At 40.4% G+C, this 23,497-nt stretch overlaps 1 protein-coding gene across 1 annotated transcript in view; it reads right to left on the reverse strand.

Moving 5' to 3' along the window:
* Positions 1-287: 287 nt before the first annotated feature.
* Positions 288-23,497, reverse strand: part of LOC138959086 (uncharacterized) — a 54,501-nt gene continuing 31,291 nt past the window's right edge. The window contains exons 3-5 of the mRNA XM_070330436.1: positions 21,625-21,773; positions 11,526-11,625; positions 288-5,095 (exon numbers count right to left, since the gene is read on the reverse strand). Of these exons, the coding sequence (XP_070186537.1) occupies positions 4,909-5,095; positions 11,526-11,625; positions 21,625-21,773 (436 nt within the window). The 3' untranslated portion in view covers positions 288-4,908. The remainder of the gene's footprint in view (positions 5,096-11,525; positions 11,626-21,624; positions 21,774-23,497) is intronic.

Raw genomic sequence — 23,497 nt, forward strand, 5'->3', positions numbered from 1 at the left:
GTTCTAGTTTTAATAGTTGAAAGTCTCTAGTTCACTATGCTAATGTCACATTGTACATTGGCAGTTAAACTTTAAACAGAAAAAAAGAAGAAGTGGTTGCGAGTGTGAGCAATACATTTCCAAAGTGTATGATTTATTTTTCTTTTGGCTATGTGGCGTTTGTGAGGAAAAGGTGAATGCAGCCGCAAGAAATAGCCAGCTCACAGTAGAAGCATGTCACACACAGACACACGCACTCACATAGTTACCTACCAACATACACTTTCAGTCTGTGACAAACACTCAGCAATAAACAACACTTTTATTATTACAAAAAAAGATTTTAAAGTTGAATTACAAAGGAAAACAAAAGCAACAACTAAAAAACAAACAGTATATTGTATGCAATGATTTTCAGGATGGGAGAAATAAAAGAAAAAAATGGCAACATTGAACAAAATCTGTCTTTAAATCGGGAAGAGAACACAGTTCCATGTTTAAGAAATATTGAACTAATAGTTATTTCATGGATTTCAGTACAATGATAACTAACAGGCAAAACACAAATAAACAGCTATAAACATGTACAGATCAGTGCAAACAAACATCTTTTGAAACCGAGCATTATGAAAACTGACGTTCCATTCATTCAACATCATAAAAGTAAAAAACAAGAATTGAACAGGCTTTTCGAAATTCAAAAATCTGCATCCATGCTAAATGTCACAAATACGATTTTATAACATACCTTCAAGCCACAAAATCTTTGCTAATGTTGATCACTATAACTACAGCACCATTGTGAAATTAGCAATTGGGTAATCTATAATGACACGAAAAACAACCTCACACAGAAAGCAAGGCTGGTTTAGGCAAGCGTGTGCAGAATGTTACGTGTATGAAAATATTTTAATATTTCAAAGATATTTTGCGAAGCAATGCACGGTGTCGGTGGGCAAGTCTACGGAAACGCAAGTCCACCACATGCAAATACACGTACCGTATATCAGCAGACGTTAAAAAAATGTGTTGAAAAAAAGCACTACAAGGCATGATGTTGTACATGTTTAAGCGCACAATTGTTGAATACATCTGTTCTAATGATGTTTCATCATAACAAGAAGAGCAAACGCTCGATCGAGTCACTTTCGCAGTTCTGAATATTATATGAGGCATCAGATGGACAGGAAGAAATTGCTATTCACAACACAATGAGTCACGTTCAGATAAAATTTGAGCCCGGTCACTTTTATAGTTTCCGAGAAAAGCCCAACGTTAAGTTGTGTGTTGCCGAACAGAAAAGGCTAGTTATCTCCCTTGTTTTTCTGATAACGTTCGTAAAAGGCTACAGATGTAAATACTTTGATGTAAAGAATAATCCTACAAAGTTTCAATCACATCCGATGAACTTTGTCAAAGATATAAAATGTCTAATTTTTCCTTTGACGCTGACCTGTGACCTTGAAAAAGGTCAAAGGTCAACGAAACCATCGTTAAAGTGTAGAGGTCATTGGAGGTCACGACTAAACAAAATATGAGCCCGATCGCTTTGATAGTTTCCGAGAAAAGTCCAACGTTAAGGTGGTGTCTACGGACGGACGGCCGGCCGGACAGACTAACACTGACCGATTACATAGAGTCACTTTTTCTCAAGTGACTCAAAAATACAAGACGCACAAAGGGTGGGATTTAACCAACTTATCCCACAGGTACAGTTTATTTCTGATGCGTATGTTTCAAAATTGGTGACAATAATGCAAACAAGAAAACAAATGTGAACTCAGAAATACTAGCATTGATATGGTAAATGGAATTTGAGCAGCTGGGACAAAATGTTCTCTTTGATAGAAATGTAAATTTTGCAATTGCAATGAAATTTTATTGTAAAATATGTGTTTGGATTGCTCATGGATTGGTCTTTATGGAACATCAGAGATTCACTAGAGAAACAAAATGTAAAAACTAGGTGTTGCTTTGTAGTTTTGTGTGATTCCCATCAGTCTCAAAATGGAATGTAAAGAAAAAAGTCAGTATCAAATCTCCTGTGATGTTGACACGTAAATGCTTAGAAACTATGTCAATGTATGTTGACAATAAAAACTGTCAAGAAAATGACTTGTACAACATCAATGCACATCAACTTTATGCAAATAACCAGTTGCTTTAATTTGCGCTTTGTCTCTTTCTTCCTCTATCCTCTTTTCTGATGCATTCAGTAAAATTCCTCATGCTTCTACTCTCATCACCGCACTTCATGTATCATGTTACTCAGTCAAAAAAAGAAAGAACAAGAAGAGCAAACGCTCGATCGAGTCACTTTCGCAGTTCTGAATATTATATGAGGCATCAGATGGACAGGAAGAAATTGCTATTCACAACACAATGAGTCACGTTCACATAAAATTTGAGCCCGGTCACTTTTATAGTTTCCGAGAAAAGCCCAACGTTAAGTTGTGTGTTGCCGAACAGAAAAGGCTAGTTATCTCCCTTGTTTTTCTGATAACGTTCGTAAAAGGCTACAGATGTAAATACTTTGATGTAAAGAATAATCCTACAAAGTTTCAATCACATCCGATGAACTTTGTCAAAGATATAAAATGTCATTTTTCCTTTGACGCTGACCTGTGACCTTGAAAAAGGTCAAAGGTCAACGAAACCATCGTTAAAGTGTAGAGGTCATTGGAGGTCACGACTAAACAAAATATGAGCCCGATCGCTTTGATAGTTTCCGAGAAAAGTTTGTCAAAGATATAAAATGTCTAATTTTTCCTTTGACGCTGACCTGTGACCTTGAAAAAGGTCAAAGGTCAACGAAACCATCGTTAAAGTGTAGAGGTCATTGGAGGTCACGACTAAACAAAATATGAGCCCGATCGCTTTGATAGTTTCCGAGAAAAGTCCAACGTTAAGGTGGTGTCTACGGCCGGCCGGCCGGCCGGCCGGACAGACTAACACTGACCGATTACATAGTCACTTTTTCTCAAGTGACTCAAAAATAGGCAAAACTTTCTGTCTGAGCAAATCTTTCACTTCAAGGCCTTTGTTCAAAAGTGCACCGATACACACGAAATACAATAGTGTACATCCACACACACAAACATTTGCACACATGAGAGTCGCACACAAATAAACAGTGCTGTATTGCTAATTTTAATATTCTGGTATATCTTGGCAGAGCTCACACATGGCCTGTGCAGTACGTGCACATGCTTTACCATAATGTGTAAATATAACAAAATATGCACTAAAACAAAACCGAAAGTTTGCACAAACAAAAATTAATCTCAGAGAGTTGATCTCTGGAAGAAAACCCTACATGTAACAAGACTTTCCCTGTTTTGATTAAAACCCGAAATGATAGTTTTGCATCCAATGACTCGCACGTCTGTCTCAGAAGCTCTTAATAAGGAAGGCCAGCTCTTTAAAAAAAAGGAGGTAAAAAAAACCTAATAAAAAAACACACAATAACCAAACTAAACTAATAGTGAGAAAGAACACAAGTCATGTAGACTGGTTGATTTGACACTTGCGGCCCAGTAAAGGCACAACCTCAGCAAGGCTTGATAGCCACTTGCACACCCAAGTACAACGTCCACACAAAGCACAAAATGCAACATCAACACAACACGGATCTGATAAAGCAAAACAAAATATGCTGCTAAATGATAGCTAATTGCAAACATTGCCAACGCTTATATTTGTGTGTGCAGTATTTAAAAAATGTATATATAGAGATATATATATATATATATTTTTTTAGCGGGGTTGGGGTTGCCATGATTTATCTTTTTTTCATTTAAATTTTTAGACAAAATCCATTAAAACAAAATATGTATTACCAATTTAAAGACCTCATTCAGCACACACAAAAAACTTTTTCCCTCACAACTTTTCAATCTGCTAAGCACACAAAAGATCGAAAGGTGAAAACATGGAGCTCCAAACACACAAGTGCAACAACTAAGACAAATAATGGAAGTTTTGCTTCTAGACAATGCAGATATAGTGTCTGGCACATGTATACAATAAATGACACAATGAAGGTGATGTCTCATGCTGTCTTGGTCTTTTGGCAGTTTTCTGCACCAGTTGGTAGCTTTAGCACAGTCTAACTTGGGTCTTACACTAGCTGACAGCATATCAAGTCTATACTCAAGTAGGAAGTCTTACACTGGATTTGAAGAATGTTCTGTTTCTTCTTACTTGCCAGTAAATATACATAACTGTGCTGAGGCTGTAAAAAGCACAGAGCTGTTAACCCTACTTCCTATTACCCACAGAGACCAGAATTCCACATCTTTTAATTCCAGGTTGCAAATCATAAAACAAATTAAATGGCTTTTGTCTGTTCATCAAAAGCAGTAACTGTGCTACTTCCAAAAGCAAACGCTACATTAAAGCTGTTTTGCCATCTAAAGCTGCACTTATACCACCTTATCATTCAGCCATAATTCAACAAGAATTAAATACGGACAAGCCATTCGAGCACTGCAAGGGCTGCGCATTATTACATTTACAGAATCTTGTCACTGATTGAAAAAAGCAACTGACTCAACTTCTTGTGGCTCTCTGACAGGTTGCATCAGTTTAAATCAAAACTTTTGATCTTCCTATTTATCTGTGGTGAAATAAATAGGAAAACACTACAGTATACCCTCCTTAAGATCTACCCTGCCTTCTGAATTAAATGTTGCATGAAGTAAATGTTGCAAAAATTGACATAAATTTCCAATTCTAATTCTCACCATAACATTGCTGGAGGGTGTACACTGAGTAGGAAAATGTTGGAATTCTGTAAACTGACCTTTATTTCAACATTCTATAATGCTCCCCCCAAGATTTTCTGAGGGACCTTACAGAGCAGGAAAACTGTGGAATTCTGTTCTCCGTGACCTCCTCCTCTCACCGGACTTAGCACAACCGAGACAACTACAGTGTGATCAGAAGGCTGAAGGTAAGGGTTACGAGCAGCATAGCAACGGCCGTGACACTCTGAGATGCGGCACTGACAGGCTCGCAGTGGTGAGGGCGAGCGCTGTCGAAGAAGGCCTGGATGACATCCGCACCTTCACACATGTCCAGCTCGTCCGTGCAGTCAAACAGATCCCCGAACACTCTGTGAACAGAAAGTTTATTTCTTACCAGACATTGCAATGGAACACGACCCTCCCTGTGAAGATGTTCATTTTAACTGCGACCCCCATCCCCAAGACCCTAGTTTTCCAGATTTCTGTAATAACCACTGTATATGATTTACGTGAAGATAAAGTTGATTTTTTTCGAGACATTGCAATGGAACACGAACCTCCCCCTCCCTGTGAAGATGTTCATTTTAACTGCAACCTCCGTCCCCATGGAAAGACCCTAGTTTTCCAGATTTCTGTTAATAACCTCGGTATATGATTTAGCTCCTTGCCAAGAACCTTTCTTTTTCCTCCCTTTCTTTCAAGACTTGATCTGTTTCTAAGGCGTTTTAAAATGGGGTTCAATTGTAGATAAAGCAAAACAAACAACCATTAAGACACAATTTTCACAACTTATCAGCCAATTGACTGTCTGATCATCACATATCTATGAAACCATTGGGCGAACACACTCACTTCAGAGTAGGATACATCATGAAAGAAAACAGTGTTGTGATGTACATATATGCAAACACATATATGCATGTTAACACACATACAAACACACACACTTAAACAAACTTGGTGTATTTGAACATCCATGCTTCAAACATGCTTCACACGCATCCGTCGCACCGTTAATAATAATAATAATAATAATAAATGAGCATTTATATAGCGCAACATCATAACTTTACAATTATGCTCTTTGCGCTTGACACATTTAAAATTAAAACACAGTTATACAAGCATTTACATCTACATTCATAGTCAACAACGCTTAATTAAAAGCATACACCATCAAACATACATTACAAAAGATTCTTCCACTAACTAAGTAATAAAAACATGAATAAAATAGGTAGTAAAAAACAAGGAAATACCAGCTGAATACCCTTCATCAAACAGAACATGTTATCAACAATGCTGAAAACAGTCCTAGATGTTTATATACATTATCACTAAAACAACAAATACACTACATGTAGCCTACTGATGGACTGAGAAAACAAAATCAGGGGTTGTATTTCTTGAAGAGATGCGTTTTAAGTGCTCGTTTGAATGCTTGGGGTGACTGAGAGTGGCGGATGTGAAAGGGGAGAGAATTCCATTGTGTGGGTTCCCCAATACATTTAAAACAAATGCTTCTTCCAATATTAACTGACAAATTGTAATCATGTGTCAAAATACTGCATCTGCTTTCGGGATCATCCTGAACTCAGGTAAAATGAGTTAATTACTTCCCTTTGGGTATCATTTATCCCTAACAGGTTGCCTTTGTTTTCCTTCTCTGGAGAGGAAATCGATTTTTTTCTTTTACATATTAGAGCTTTTCGTAATATGTTACTGATATTTTGTTTGTTTATTTGTTGCTTAACGTCCAGCCGACTACGCAGAGCCATATCAGGACGAGGAAGGGGGGGATGAAGGGGGCCACTTGTCAAGCGATTCCTGTTTACAAATGCACTAACCCATTACTTGTGTCCCAGCAGGCTTTAGTAAAACTAAATTAATACCTACTGGAAGATTACCAGTTTCCAGTATGTTAAAATAGGCTTAACCTATCTACTGCTGGACTTACATCAGAACACTAACAGATTAAACTATACATGAATCGCGAGACAAGCGGCAAGAGAAGAGATTTTTGGAAAAAATACAGATGAATGAGCAAGAAGGCAGAAAAAAGAAAAGAATTCATGAAGAAAAAGAGAGCATGACAGGATGAAAGAGGAACCAAAAATCTACCTAACAGCAAACTAGAAAGCTCCTGCGGTTCCAAAAACAGGAGGGGCCTTTAATTTCATAACCGCAGTGCCCCACTGCGGGATGTTACTGATATAAGCATATTCGCGATCGATGATTTTTCATGGTGTGTAATTTTTAAAATACAAAGGTATTGTTATGTAAGACAGTTTTAAGCGAGCTATCTTTCGCGGATGTATTTACTTTGCAAACAACTCTAACAAGAAGGGCAAAGCCCATACGACTCGCATGCTTTACACATTTTTCCTACCAAAATACATGTGCAAGGTCAAGGTCATCCAAGGTCATGCAACACAAAGCTGTTAATTCAAGACATAGGAAGTACAATGGTGCTTATTGGCTCTTTCTACCATGAGATATGGTCACTTTTAGTGGTTCACTACCTTATTTTGGTCACATTTCATAAGGGTCAAAGTGACCTTGACCTTGATCATATGTGACCAAATGTGTCTCATGATGAAAGCATAACATGTGCCCCACATAATTTTTAAGTTTGAAACAGTTATCTTCCATAGTTCAGGGTCAAGGTCACTTCAAAATATGTATACAATCCAACTTTGAAGAGCTCCTGTGACCTTTACCTTGAAGCAAGGTAAACCAAACTGGTATCAAAAGATGGGGCTTACTTTGCCCTATATATCATATATAGGTGAGGTATTGAATCTCAAAAACTTCAGAGAAAATGTGAAAAATGTGAAAAATAGCTGTTTTTTAGGCAACATTTATGGCCCCTGCGACCTTGACCTTGAAGCAAGGTCAAGATGCTATGTATGTTTTTTGGGGCCTTGTCATCATACACCATCTTGCCAAATTTGGTACTGATAGACTGAATAGTGTCCAAGAAATATCCAACGTTAAAGTTTTCCGGACGGACGGACGGACGGACGTCCGGACGGACGGACGGACGACTCGGGTGAGTACATAGACTCACTTTTGCTTCGCATGTGAGTCAAAAATGGCAAAAGTGTCATGTGATAGTCACAGGGTCCCCACTAGTTTTTAGAAACAAAATTCCATGACTTTTCCATGACTTTCCATGACCCTCAATAACATTTTCCATGACTAGATCCACAGGTCGCCATTTCCGAGCACGCAAACTTTTTACGTCTTGTCACTGCCAGTTTTGACACTGGCTTGCTTTGCACTGAATTTGAGTCAGTGTCTCTTCGACAAGCAAGTCAAGCATTTGCTACGCAGTCAGATTATCGTAAATTCCGTTTCGTAACCGTCACTGTGACTCGGTGCGTCCCGCTAGCGCTACGTGTCATTTGTGCTACGTATCGTTTGCGCCATTTTCAGTAGTGCTATCGACACAAATTGCCAAAAACAGTAGTGCTATCGGCACGTAGTGCTATTGCCACAATTCACACATGCCATTATCACTACGTCTCAATAGAACTACGTGTCGATATCACTATTTTTGAAAAACCAATGTACTGTAGCGCTACGTGTCGATAACGCTACGTGTCGATAGCACTATACTACATGTTCAAACGGCAGACACTTTCCTTTGTGTGTGCGTGTGAGTGTGTACCGATATATATTGTCTGCATGGCTGTCTGTCGGATCTGTATGTCTGTCTCTCTCTGTCTCTGTCTCTCTGTCTGTCTCTCTCTCTTTTCACCACGTATTTATTTCATGGTTGTTGTTGGTGTGTGTTTTTTCTTTGTTCTTCCCCCATCCCCCGTGGTTTGTATACGAGTCTGTGGCCTCTCTCTCTCTCTCTCTCTCTCTCTCTCTCTCTCTCTCTCTCATGATACCGTATATACATACACGGATGTTTTTCTGTGTGTGAGTTTGTGTGTACGATACCGTGTGTACGTATGCGTTTGTGCGTGTGTGTGTGTGTGTGTGTGTGTGTGTGTGTGTAATGCAGAGAGAAAGAGTGAGTGAGCGAGCGAGCGAGTGAGCAAGAGAGAGAGAGAGAGAAAGACACACACACACACACTGAAACACACACACACGCACACTGAAACAGACATACATATACACACACAAACCAAAAGGAGTGAGAGCGAGAGAATAAATGAAAAAGAGAAAGTCGTCAGTAAGTAGTGGTATTGACACGTAGCGATAATGACACGTAGCGCTAAAAGATGTAGTGCTGTCGACACGTAGTGATAAAGAACGAATGATAGCGACTCATAGACAAATTATTTGTAGCACTAATCAACGTAGCGATAGCGGCACGTAGCACAAATGACACGTAGGACAAAAGACACGTAGCACAAATGACACGTAGCGCTAGCGATACGCACCCCTGTGACTTGACGAACTGTCATTTTTTTCACCGCGATACACAGTTCATTGCGAAGATCTTCCTCGGTAATTCGTTCCAATTCCGCATACTATTTGTTGTCAAGAAACAACTCGAAAGAAAGTTTCAAACTCATCATCCTCCATCTTGCTTGTCGAAGCGCAAAAGTACTTTATCGATGCAAAAACAAAAGCAGAAAACTTCGACGAAACCGACTCAAATGCAGCGCAGACGACACGACGAGATAACGGAAGGCTGGGAGCCTCGCTTAGGCTACCGTTATTCTCGTATGCAAATACGAAAAGCTGGGCAACGAAAATCGCCGCTGGCGTGCTAAAGGTTAATTTTTCTTTCTTTCTTATTTTTGTTAAATTCCATGACTTTCCATGACTTGAATTGAAATTCCATGACTTTCCAGGCCTGGAAAATTAAAAATCAAATTCCATGACTTTCCAGGTTTTCCATGACCTGTACGAACCCTGTAGTCAACTTTTGTCACGTGATCATAACAAAATGGCTACGGATCGAACAATACTAAGTTCCGTAACAAGTTCGGAGTGATGCAACAATATCACGGTCTCCTTCCCACAGCAGTCCCAAACTTTCGACTTGTTTTGACCTTAGAATGATGTCTTATCATAACTGTGAAGAACAGAACGGAGATCACTGTCGAAGTCTGTCATTCCACAATCCCGTTCGTCTTTTATCAGAAACATTAGCGAAAAACATATGGGAGATAACTCTGTATTCTTGTTTTGATAGATTTCGGCTTTTAGCTCCGCTTCTTTCCCTGTACTCCGCGTAGCAATTATCCATCCTCTCAGAGAGACAGGAACGATAGCGTGGACCGATGATTATCAGAATGCTTTCGGATGCGCTTGTGAAATAAAGTAGCCCAGGAATTTCTCTCCTCGTATATTTTTTTCAATTTACTGTACTGATCTTATTCTAAACAATCATAAAACATATGGCGAAATCGTCCAGGTCTGTTTCTCACTCTCATAATTAGGTAAAAGTGCCAAGGCACTGCATACCCCAGCGAAAGATAACCCACACACACACTAGATTGCCAATGTTAAAGTCTTAGGTATGACCCGGCCGGGGTTCGAACCCACGACCTCCCGATCACGGGGCAGACGCCTTACCACTAGGCCAACCGTGCCGGTCTATGTGCGTATGAGTGTGTTTTGTGTGTATGAGATTTGTGCGAGTCAATGTGTGTGTATGTGTGTGTGTACACGTGCGTATGTACGTGTGTGTGTGTGTGTGTGTGCGTGTGTGTGTGTATAAGAGAGAGAGAGAGAGAGAGAGAGAGAGAGAGAGAGAGAGAGAAAGAGAAAGAAAGAGTGGGTGGGTGTGTGAATGCGCAAGTGTGTGCGTAAGTGTGTGTGTATGTGTGTTTGTAAAGGTGTGTATATCCGTCTGTCTATATGTGCGTATGGGGGGGGGGGGGGGAGTTTTGTGTGTATGAAGTGTGAGAGAGAGCGAGCGAGTGCGTGTGTGTGAGTGCGTGTGTGTGAGTGAGTGTGTATGTGTGTACGTGTGTAACTTGGGGCGTGTGTGTTCGTGGGATACCTCCTTTCTTTCTTTCTTTGGTGTTTAACTTAGTTTTCAACCGTTCAAGTGGGATACCTCCAGCTTTGCTGGGATTAAGAAGTGCAACGCCAAGGCACTGCATACCCCAGCGAAAGACAAACCTTTCTCTTTCTCTCTTTCAAACACACACACACAAACACACACACACCCCCAAGGGTTACACACGTACACTCACACACTTCATACACACAAAACACGAGTACAGACTCATGCACGCTCGCGCGCGCACACACACACAAACACACACACACATACAGTAACATTAACACATGTGCACAAAATGAACACACACACACACACACACACACACACACACAGGGAGGCAGGACGTCATGATGCATTAATTGACGTCAAAGACTTTCGACCGTGACGAAATCATCTTACGCGAGCTTTATCCATAGACTTGGAAACTACGGAATTTCCACCCGTCCAAGGCGGCCTTGGGTGGCGTTTGCTCAAAAACTGGGAGCGCCTATTGCACCCACCGTATTTTTGTTGGTATGGTCCCAATTTTTGGTGAACTTCTATCTTCAACTGTAGCCCGTAGCCGGGCACAAAGAATCCTTCTTTATCATGCGTTATCGGTATGAACATTTCTCAAGTCGATTACAGTATAGCGTTCGTGGGATACCTCCAGCTTCGCTGGGATAAATTGATATCTTCCGTTGTGATATCCACAAATGTGCTATCTCAGTCACAGACCAGTTAGATGGTGTGCTCATTCAGGTGCTTGCACACATTGTCAGGAAAGGCATAAATCTCCCTGGGAAAAAAACCCAAAGCAACAAATGTACAGAAAAACTTACGAGCATGTCTCAACAGATGGCTGTCCTTTTTTACTTTCAGTCTCCATTACGCAATCTTCAAAGTTTTTTGTGTGCAATTCAACACAGGATTTGTTGACTTCTGGAAAAAAGAAAGGAATATTTTAGTCAAAACTCCTTCATGGACTTCTTTAATCTGAAAAAAATCTGTTAGTCAAACAATTCACATGGTGTGTATATATATACATACCGAGCAACAAAAGAAACGCAAAAAAGTTTGTCATTGTTTGATTGACAAAATCTCCAATGATAGTTAGGATTATTAAACCACAAAGGTTTCTTTCTTTATTTGGTGTTTTCAACCACGAAGGTTATATCGCGACGGCACAAAGGTTTTACCTTGCTTTTGTGTGATTATTTTGATGCTGTGACTTAACACACGGGAAAAACAGGTTTAACGTTAAACACATAATGCGCGCTCGGAGCACGTGCAAGTGGAGCAGGAGAAATCTGATGTGTGAGATGTGTTCACTAATGCACTAGCAACCAAAAGAGACCATGGCACGCTTGCTGCCAGTCTCACTTTTGAAACAGCCAGGATGCCAAGATTGACACCACCAAAATGCCAGGTCGATTTAAAGCTGGGGATGATCCAGAAGCGCTGGCATGTGCTTTAAACGTGCATATGTCAACAGTCTATCATCTTCAGCAATGTTCTGTTGGCATTGGAAGCACTGCAGTTATGCAACGTGGTGGATTTTTCGCATTACCCCAATAAGACGAGATCATAATTTCCTGCCACAACGTCTTCGAGATCGATTCAATACAGCCACGGACACTACCAGTAACATCATTGGAAGCCACCAGTGTCCGATCAGTGGCCAGAGAGCGCGATGAAGACTGACTAAGCGAGACCTCCAAAACTTCGTTAACGTTAAACCTGGTTGTCCCGTGTGTTGAAACAGTCGCAGTATCAAAAATAATCGCACAACTACTAGGTCAACCATGCCTACATCAAAATTTTGTGATTTGATAATTCTAACTCTATAATTGTTCGAGATTTTGTCGATCAAACATTGCAGAATTTTTTCGCGTTTCTTTTGTTGCTGGGTATATATAGGCTAATATTTAAAAACAATCTCAAAAGTTTTTGTGATGAATATGGAATACACTGTATGTTTATGAATGATGATCCAAATTTTCGCCCCCACGGGAGTATATGAATATATATATATATATATATATATGTATAGGTTACAACACGAGTGGTTTTTTATATGGCTTGTATTTCAGTCAAGACCCAGCGGATGAATATCATCGGGAGACACGAGCCTCTGGCGAGTGGCTCTCGATTGATATTCCCGCTTGGTCTTGACTGAAATACAAGCCATATAAAAAACCACGAGTGTTGTAATCTGTATATCCCATTCTACCATCAAACACAAAGTGTAGACTACTAGCGGCACTGTTGCGATCTGTGCAGGGTAAAACTGTTGCCAGCGAGACTTAGCCCTTTTGCAACCTTAAACTAAGTGACCGTCGCTGAAAAAATAAAACGAATGAGTGCATCGATAAGTACGCGGTAACACTACTTTCAGACCATTTAAAAGCTTTAAGTAAAGGTTCATAAGTTTCAAGAAAGTAATGAAGTCGAATAGAAATTAATTTAGTTGAAGCGCACAATTCTTTTGTTTTGCGTTTCAGGTCGGCAGAACGGGCGAAACGGGTTTGGGACCCATTTGGCTTACTCGATTCAGAATCGATTCCACGTTGTTTTTCTCGAACGTGTGTAATTAGGCTTATTGACAGAGAAGCAAATTTTAGGGAACAAATATGTAGGTTTAGATTTAACCATTTGCTCCCTATTTGAAATGTATCTACGTGATAAACTGTTTTGCGAGTGTGTTTGCATGGATGAACTTAAACTGGTATGGGTGAGTGAGGAAAACGCGACCGACACGTCTGTCACCGCCGATTGATTGCATTTTGAAGGAATATGACTGGATTACGGAAAAATATGTGGACTTACTGCAGAGCCAGGCAAAAGAGTAGACTTGCTCGCAAAACACGTGAAACAGCCGATGTTTGATAGCTGAAGGCGTACACCAAAACACACTACCGACAGATTCTCAAAAGTCGTCTGCTAACGATGCAAGGGGAGGGTACTCGTGTTTTTGTTTTGGTTCGCTAGCATCTGGTTATCTTGTAAGTTGAATGTTCGTTTTTTTCGACCTGCATTGCTTTCATAATGAAAGAAACTTTTGCTTATTGCATCTCATACATCAGATCAGTTCTGAGATTCATTTTTGCGTGCAACTGATATGGTTTTCTGACCCGTGCAATACGATTTTAGAACTTCATACAAATGTGTCACATTGTTCGGCGCGAGGTCAAAGGTCGGGAGGAAAGTAGTCCTTTGCCCAAATCGGAATCTGCACTATCATATATTTTTTTGAGTCCATGATGTATTTATTGAGCTATAAAAATACAACATATATACCCATACTGAAGTAACAGAGACAAAGAAGGGAGGTCATGGGATATATATATATATATATATATATGATATATATATATATATATATATATATATATATATATAGGATATATATATCCCATGACCTCCCTTTTTTGTCTCTGTAAATCTACTGTGGGTATATTTCTTTTATTGTAAGAAAACTATTGTTACATCATATGGTATATCAATTGTACTCTTATAACACATGAAATAGCGGATGCATAAGGGTGCAACAAATACATCATAGCTAGCACTACTTTCTGTCGTTCTTGACATTCCACGATTCACATGTACCTGTCGACTGGACGTGCAATAAGGGATTTCCACGGTTTTGAGAACTTGCACGAGAGTCGTTCAGTGAGCTAAGTTTTAGTCTCGACTTGTCGAGACTTAATCAGCAAAGGGTCATAGATTTCATGACATCTGTCGTCCATCGCGTCATATTCTGGGGACGTAATCTGTTATTTGTTTCCTTGTACAGTCGAGATCGCTTTCCACGAAATGAAAGGGACCAATATTTTTTTTTAAGTTGACGTTTTTTGGCGATAACGAACATGATCAAACTATTTTGAAATCGGTATACTTGCAGCGATGTTCGCGAAACTCGTTTGAACTGCTGACGCGATTCGGTTTCAGCTTTCGGTTTGAACGAAAGTACTCTTTTGTGTAATACAGCCCCCGTCTTGTTAACTTCGCAGGAGTCTGACTTTCGGGTTGCTTCATTTCTCTGACAGCAAATAAAAGGCTCTATTTCCAAAGGAAGACGCTTTTTTTCGTGTTTTGACGGGCCAATGAAGTGATGAAGTGATGAAATGATTAAAGCATAGAAGATACCCGTTTTAAGTATAAACACTTCAACAGAGTTGATCGGTGCTGACCAACCGAACAAACGCCCGTAAGCCGTCGAGTGTTTTCGGAAGTGGCTTCAGCATCTTGATACACCGTGACATTTGTGTGCCATCTGCTCCAATGTCCAAAGTGAGAGATTATGGAATTATCGGGAAAAATATGCACGCGCAAGAAGCAAACACCACATGAGAGCTAGCTGTAACGACTTCGTGATTTTGTCAAGGTTGTCTGTGTGAGACATGTTAACTACACACTCGAAACTCAGCGGCAAGAGAGAACAGTCTGTCTTATTTTTCCTACAAGTTTGATGGTCTTCAATGCGTTGACTGCTGCACTGCATTTCAACGTGCCATGCTGCTTGCCAGTAGGGCTTAAAAGGAATTTCAATTAAAGACCACTTTCTCTTTGTTTACATGCTGGCTGACAGTCGGGGCGTCAAAGTCTCTTCGCTGTGCGGTAAAGGTTTTTCACCGCATAAGGATTCAGCGCAAGAGGGAGAATGGCGGGTTTTCCGTTGACAAGCGGGTGTCATTCAAAAGGAAGCGGATTCGCTTAAAAGAGAGAGCTACCTACATAAGGCTGTTGAGGTAATAAATCATTATTTAACGCTGTTGACAAGTCTGTGTTTGTGGAATGAAATACTCTGTTGTTCTTTCCAGGTTAGCGCATAATTTGCTCTTTGTGACGCTAAAATACTAATCTGTATATGGTTTTTGCAGATATGGAGAGAAGGAAGGAAAATAGCTGATTTGTTGTTGTAAAAGTTTGTTTGTTTGTTTATTTGTTGCTTAACGTCCAGCCGACTACGCAGAGCCATATCAGGACGAGGAAGGGGGGGATGAAGGGGGCCACTTGTCAAGCGATTCCTGTTTACAAATGCACTAACCCATTACTTGTGTCCCAGCAGGCTTTAGTAAAACTAAATTAATACCTACTGGAAGATTACCAGTTTCCAGTATGTTAAAATAGGCTTAACCTATCTACTGCTGGACTTACATCAGAACACTAACAGATTAAACTATACATGAATCGCGAGACAAGCGGCAAGAGAAGAGATTTTTGGAAAAAATACAGGTGAATGAGCAAGAAGGCAGAAAAAAGAAAAGAATTCATGAAGAAAAAGAGAGCATGACAGGAAAGAGGAACCAAAAATCTACCTAACAGCAAACTAGAAAGCTCCTGCGGTTCCAAAAACAGGAGGGGCCTTTAATTTCATAACCGCAGTGCCCCACTGCGGGAGTTGTAAAAGTTCGTTTGTGCAGGCCCACGTGCTCGATGAAATATGTCAAGGTGACATGTTTTAAAGGTGGTGTGTTAGCGGTAGCATGGCATGTTTAGTGCACCGATGCTTTTTGTTGCAGCCTTTTCTACGTTACTACGGGATGCTGTAACCGGATTGTCTACGGTACTACTTGTCTACGTAACCTGCTAACCTGGTGTTCTGGTGTCTTGGTGTTTGCTGTCGCTGTCGTCGTCCTACCAGCTACAACTCTACTTTTTCTGGTAGACTACGTGAGGACCTTCAGCGACTGAGTGAGGCGCCTGATGTCTCCACTGTTCCCTGCTTCGTTGCCACGCTAGCCGGCACTACATTCAACGGAGCAGTTGTGGAGACTACAGACTAATTACGGGCCGCCCACTCAGTGGCAAAAAGCTAAGTTGCACCATGTCTTTTGCACCCTTCTTAACACCAAGTCATCTGTATTATTAATGATTATACTCGAGTGGTGACGACGTGGGGTGTGCGACACCTGCATAAACTAGCACTTTAAGGCAGATCAGTGACTTTCCTAACTATACACGGGATCAGCGTGTTATTATTTTCTGTACTTTAACTGGCATTTTTGTCAGTGACCACTTGTTATATTTAGTCAAGTTTTGACTAAATATTTTAACATCGAGGGGGAAATCGAAACGAGGGTCGTGGTGTATGTGCGTGTGTGTGTGTGTGTGTCTGTCTGTGTGTCTGTCTGTGTGTGTGTGTGTGTAGAGCGATTCAGACTAAACTACTCGACCGATCTTTATGAAATTTGACATGAGAGTTCCTGGGTATGAAATCCCCGAACGTTTTTTTCATTTTTTTGATAAATGTCTTTGATGACGTCATATCCGGCTTTTCGTGAAAGTTGAGGCGGCACTGTCACGCCCTCATTTTTCAACCAAATTGGTTGAAATTTTGGTCAAGTAATCTTCGACGAAGCCCGGACTTCGGTATTGCATTTCAGCTTGGTGGCTTAAAAATTAATTAATGACTTTGGTCATTAAAAATCTGAAAACTGTAAAAAAAAAATAAAAATTTATAAAACGATCCAAATTTACGTTTATCTTATTCTCCATCATTTGCTGATTCCAAAAACATATAAATATGTTATATTCGGATTAAAAACAAGCTCTGAAAATTAAATATATAAAAATTATTATCAAAATTAAATTGTCGAAATCAATTTAAAAACACTTTCATCTTATTCCTTGTCGGTTCCCGATTCCAAAAACATATAGATATGATATGTTTGGATTAAAAACACGCTCAGAAAGTTAAAACAAAGAGAGGTACAGAAAAGCGTGCTAACCTTCTTAGCGCAACTACTACCCCGCTCTTGTCAATTTCACTGCCTTTGCCATGAGCGGTGGACTGACGATGCTACGAGTATATGGTCTTGCTGAAAAATGGCATTGCGTTCAGTTTCATTCTGTGAGTTCGACAGCTACTTGACTAAATATTGTATTTTTGCCTTACGCGACTTGTTTTTACGTTTTGAATGTAAAAAGAACATCTTTTGGAGTGAAGTCTCGAGGGAGGTGGCGTGATATTACATAAACAGGCGTCTGAAACTGATACTTTTGTTGATTCTATTTATTTGTATGACTGCGAGAGTGGATCGTGGTGTGGTTAGTTAGTTAGAAGTAACTAACCGTTCATAATCACCTTATTGTGATATTGAAACGTGACAGTATGTCTGTGGTAGAAACTTTAACATTTGACTAAACACCGAAATACTCATTTCACCTTGTTATTTTTCAAGCACCATCTTCAAAATATTGAAGCAATGATCAACATTGTGTCAGCATGTGTTTAGTTAAAGCGTGTATGCAAAGAAAACGGGTGGTGGGGGGTTTTGAGGGGGCACAAGCAGTTGACTGGTTTGTGTGTGTGTGGTATGTAGACCAGGTCAGGTGTCAAGACCAGGTCAGGTGTCAAGACCAGGTCAGGTGTCAAGACCAGGTCAGGTGTCAAGACCAGGTCAGGGGTCGCGCGAAGGATTGTGGTATACATAGATTCACTTCTCCAGTTCTCACCTCTGCATTCGCCGATTCGGGGATGACGATTTCACGATGTTCGGTTTCTAAGCTCCAGAAAAGTAAAGAAAGAAGATGCCAAAGGGAGATTTTCTACAATTTGATCTGCACAGCGTTTTTCCAATGTCCACGCGAGGAAGAGCTGTCGAAAGCGCAGTGTCGATCTGGCAGTCGTGTCCCTGGCTAGGATCTAGTGTCTCCCACTCTGATAACGTGTCACCTACTGTTAATCCGTTTTGGTTTAATTTCTTTTTATTTCAGCAGACACGGATGTCAAACACAGCGCTAGGCAGTCACCTCTAGTGAAATGAGTTGATCTAAAGTGCCTGTAATGTTTGGATGTCTTTGTTCTTAGTTCGATTTATGGGAATTTCAAGACTTGCAGTAGAGTCTCAAGTTTTGTTTACTCTGCCTGTATAAAACTGTCCATCATTTACTTGAACATGCAGATATAAGAAAACGGAATGAATCTGTTCTCAAAGTCAAAATGATCACGATTTTGCCTCAGATTCAAAACATGCACTGTCATGGTTTTGTCTGTACAATTTGGTAAGTCTTACCTTGCAACAACTTCCTTGAACTTGAAAGACAGTTTTTGAATGCTAGATCTGTATCGCGTTTCATTCCAGACTGGATCCTCTCTTTGATTGTACTGTTTGCTGTTTACGCACAATCATGATTCGCTAAACATGTAACGTTTGGTAAGCTTACCTTGCAACAGCTTTCTTGTCTTTGTTGGCATTTTCTTTCAAGGCAGTACAAAGATTAGATTCTTTCGGACAGAAGGTAGAATGCGAGTTTTGAGACGACAGTCGTCCAAAGAAAGCTTGCTGTGGAATTTGTTTGTAAATAATGGCACATGTGATTCTGTATTTTTCTGCGGTTAATGTTAATGGTTTCTTATTTCCTCTTATTTTTTTCCTCCTGAGTTGATCGTTATCACTAAAACAAGACCCTCAACAAGAGTACCCCCGTTGCTCCTTAAAATGGACTGAATAGTGTGTTGGGTGTGTTGACCGTCAGAATTATTTTAAGAACCAGGCTGCTGCAGTTAGTTGACATGTTTCGCATATTGTAGGGTTACCATTCTTTCTTTATTTGGTGTTTAACGTCGTTTTCAACCATTCAAGGTTATATCGCGACGGGGGAAGGGGGGAGATGGGATAGGGGAAAGGGGGCAGATGGGATAGAGCCACTTGTTAGTTGTTTCTTGTTCACAAAAGCACTAATAAAAAAATTGCTCCAGGGGCTTGCAACGTAGTACAATATATGACCTTACTGGGAGAATGCAAGTTTCCAGTACAAAGGACGTAACATTTCTTACATACTGCTTGACTAAAATCTTTACAAACATTGACTATATTCTATACAAGAAACACTTAACAAGGGTAAAAGCAGAAACAGAACCTGTTAGTCGCCTCTTACGACATGCTGGTTAGCATCGGGTAAATTCTTTCTCGTCCCAACCAATATGGGACTCCCCCTAACCCGCGGGGGGTAGGGTTACCATGCTGCATAGGTAAAGTGGCTTGTATAACCTGACTATTCTGTTTCAAAACACTGTTTATATTTGTGTAGGTTGTAGTCATCATAAGGCCCCCCAAAAAATAGGTGTGGTTTAGGTAACATAGCCAAAAAAATTAGGGTAGGAAGGTAGGCAATCACTTTTTTTTTAATTTACTTTTTTTTCTTAATAGCAGAGCAATCAAGCGTGTAGCACTCACGACCGAAAAAGATGCCGCCATTTTTGTCATGGCAAGCGTCTGTTGGGCCTTTTTAGTAGAAGGAGTTATTTCCCTTGCATCGTCTGTCGTCCGCATGATTGCGTTTTCTGCACTCGTCTTCTTGTTTTCATTTTTTTGTTTTTCTGACAAATGTAACACGAGGCGAAGCCATCAAGGCTCACGTAAGAAATCGACAAACAGTAACACAAACTCAATCACTCCGTCACACACACACACACAGAGAAAGAGCATAGGTGAAACTGTGCAAGAAAGCGAGATACTAGATCTAGATCTGTCTGTCTGCATGTAGCCTACTTACAGGGACACGACTGCCAACTAGTCTCGGCCCGCTCAAAATAATAATGAACGAGACTTTCAGTACTTCCTTCGCGTGACGTCTAACCCTCTTACGTCATAATGTGACGTCAATGTAATGTGACGTCTTCAAATGTTAGAGTTTCTACCACAGACATACACACGCACGCACATACGCACGCACGCACAGACAAAGTTACGATCGCATAGGCTACACTTACGTGAGCCAATAAAAAGTTATAGGGTCGGCCCCTAAAAATAGGGTAGGTCGGGTTACCGTAACCACACCTATTATATTTTAGGCCTAACTAATCGCATTTTGCCATTTGTTTCAGAAAGGAGGTTTAACCTACAACAAGAACGACGCCATGTCAGATATGCCTCAGCCACATGAAGACTTCCGAATTTAGATCCACTCGGCATGGTGACACGTCTTGATGAAAAGTATAGGACTGAGGACAGCAGTGGAAAAAGTGGCTACATGGCAGCTACCTATTGCTTAGTGTCTGCAGTGCAAAAGACAGATAAGCTGATGGTAGATTTGCAAATAAACACAGTACCCTCAGATCTACTGCTGATTTACGACGGGCAAGCAACAATCCAGGGCAGAGAACACTGCCGCGTTGTAATCCAGCTCATTTGTTTCAGGAAAGGACGTCCTTACAACTGGAATTAACATTACAACTCTCTGATACCAAGACATAGTGTATAGTGTACTCTAAACAAGAGGTTGTGCTACCATAGGAACATCCCACTAATTGAGTGGGACATGGCTGCAGTGAGGAAGTACATGATTTTTCTGTCATTGACTTTAATACCTTTCACACAGCCAGTACATGAGATAATGGTCAATTGTCTTCTTGGTGACCGTTCATGCTTAAGCACGCGGAGCTGGTGGCCAGCAGGACAACGTGTCACTGGAAAATAGCAGAAACTTCGGAGTGCGAGGACCAGGGAAAATAACCTCATGTAAAGCTGTGCGAGTGTGACCATATCTTTAACTCTTAGTCGTATGATCATTCCAAGAATATATCTTGATACGCAAGCTTTAGGGTAGGTTGATAGGTAGTAGATATAAGCTTTGCCATGATAATTATGCTGATGCGTGTTTGTGCGGTTTTGTGTATGTGTGTGTGTGTGTGTGTGGATTGAACAAGATCTTCAGGGACAACTGCACCAACAACAAATACAGTCATTTTATCTGTTTGCCTTCTTTTGAAAATTATACATGGAGTTGATATGATGTGTTAGTTTTAACTGTGTGTGTGTGTGTGTGTGTGTGTGTGTGTGTGTGTGTGTGTGTGTGCGTGTGTGTGTGTTTGTGTGTGACGGAGTGAGTGAGTTTGTGTTTCTGTGTTGATTCCTTACGGGAGCCTTGAAGGCTTCGCCTCTTGTTCTTTTTGTCTGACAGTTTGAGTCTGTGCTAAATGTTACTTACCTGTGTAGTCCTGACACATGGTGACAATTCCCATGGCAATACGGCTGGTATCAGGAACCTTGTCCACTTGTGTACTGTTGGCGTCATTCAGGCAGGTGGTCAGGTTGGTGTACACACAGGTGTAGTACATCTTCAGGTGCATTGAATGGCTGAAAACACACCAAGCACGGGAGTTGCATTAAGAGTCCTGTAATCAGCTTCAGGTAAGTGGTCAGGTTGATGTTTGCAGGTGTAGTACAACTTCAGGTGCATTGAATGGCTGAAAACACACCTAACACAGGATCGAGTTGCATTAAAAGTGTCCTGCAATCAGCTTCAGGTAAGCGGTCAGGTTGATGTATGCCGGTGTAATAAATCTTCAGGTACATCATATGACTGAAAACACTTAGCACATGAGTGGCATTAAAACTGTCCTGCAATCAGCTTTTAGGGAAGTGGTCGGACGGGCGCAATAGCCTAGTGGATATGATGGCCGCCTCCCATGCATTCCCATGCGTGTTGGAATCCCTGCTGCGCCTGGTGGGTTAAGGGTGGAGATTTTTCTGATTTACCAGGTCAACTTATGTGCGGACCTGCTAATGCCTTATCCCCCTTCGCGTGCACACACAAGCACAAGACCAAGTGCGCACAGAAAAGATCCTGTAATCCATGTCAGACTTATGGGTTATCGAAACACGAAAAAAACAGTATCCTTCCCCCGAAAGCGGCGAATGGCTGCCTAAATGGCTGGGTTATAACAGTCATACACGTAAAAATCCGTTCCTGCAAAAAAAAAAAAAAAATTGGTATAATTATGTGGGATTCTGAGCCCATGAAAGCAGAAGAAGAAGGTAAGTGGCCAGGTTGATGTACGTGGGTGTAGTACATCTTCAGGTGCATTGTATCGCTGAAAACACACCAAATACATAAATAGATCCCTGCGCCTTGTCCTTGAGTCCGAGTCTGGAGATACGCGCGCGATATAAGACTTCATATAACATAGTTGCATTCAAAGGATCCTGCTAACAGCAGTCGGGTAAGGTGTGGCACACAAAGGTGAATTACATCTTCCCGTGCACCAGGTTCTCTGTTATGTAACACCTGCAACAGCGTCAAGGAAAACCTAGTCAAGTCCCACAATACATTTTCAAGCTACATACTAAAAAAAAAAAAAAAGGCAGGTGAAAATTAATGAAGTTCAGGTTTTGATATACATGCATAATACTAAAAACGTTTGTGAAATTCAAACTTAAAATTGTTTCTTTTAGCTCATTTACAGTCTAGAATGTCATTCTATTTTTCACAACCTGTGTACCAAGCCCAGAAGCACAAACTTAGGAATTCAGATAGAGTATCTTTGTTTTTTAATCACGTTGTTCAGGTTTGAGATACTAGATCTAATTTACTTGTATGCTAAAAATAAAATTTTAAAAATAATTGAAAAGCTTATTTTGCACTTGATTGGATTTTCTTGTGCACTCTCACAATTACATGGTTGACTGAAAAACACATAATAAGATGTCTTACTGTGTCTTGGTGGCTATTTAAGAAACACTTACATACAGTGTTTCTTCCGAGTCTTCCAGCAAAAGTTACAGTAAAATATTAAAAGTTAACAAAAACAACAACAACAACAACAACATGCACCATAAAAACAATTGGATTAAACTATTCAGTTCAAAGTACAGTTGAACCTGCCTGGGCGACTGCCTCTTGATAACAACCACCTACCCATTACAACTACTCACGAAGTACTTTCCTATATAATTGACCTTTTCATAACCACTTATCTATAAGGACCATTTGGTTGGTTCCCAGCACAGTAGTTATAGACAGGTTCAACTGTACCACCCATAACAACCACTTATCTATAAGGACCATTTGGTTGGTTCCC

Source organism: Littorina saxatilis, linkage group LG2 (genome assembly GCF_037325665.1).
Source record: "Littorina saxatilis isolate snail1 linkage group LG2, US_GU_Lsax_2.0, whole genome shotgun sequence".
Taxonomy (NCBI): domain Eukaryota; kingdom Metazoa; phylum Mollusca; class Gastropoda; order Littorinimorpha; family Littorinidae; genus Littorina; species Littorina saxatilis.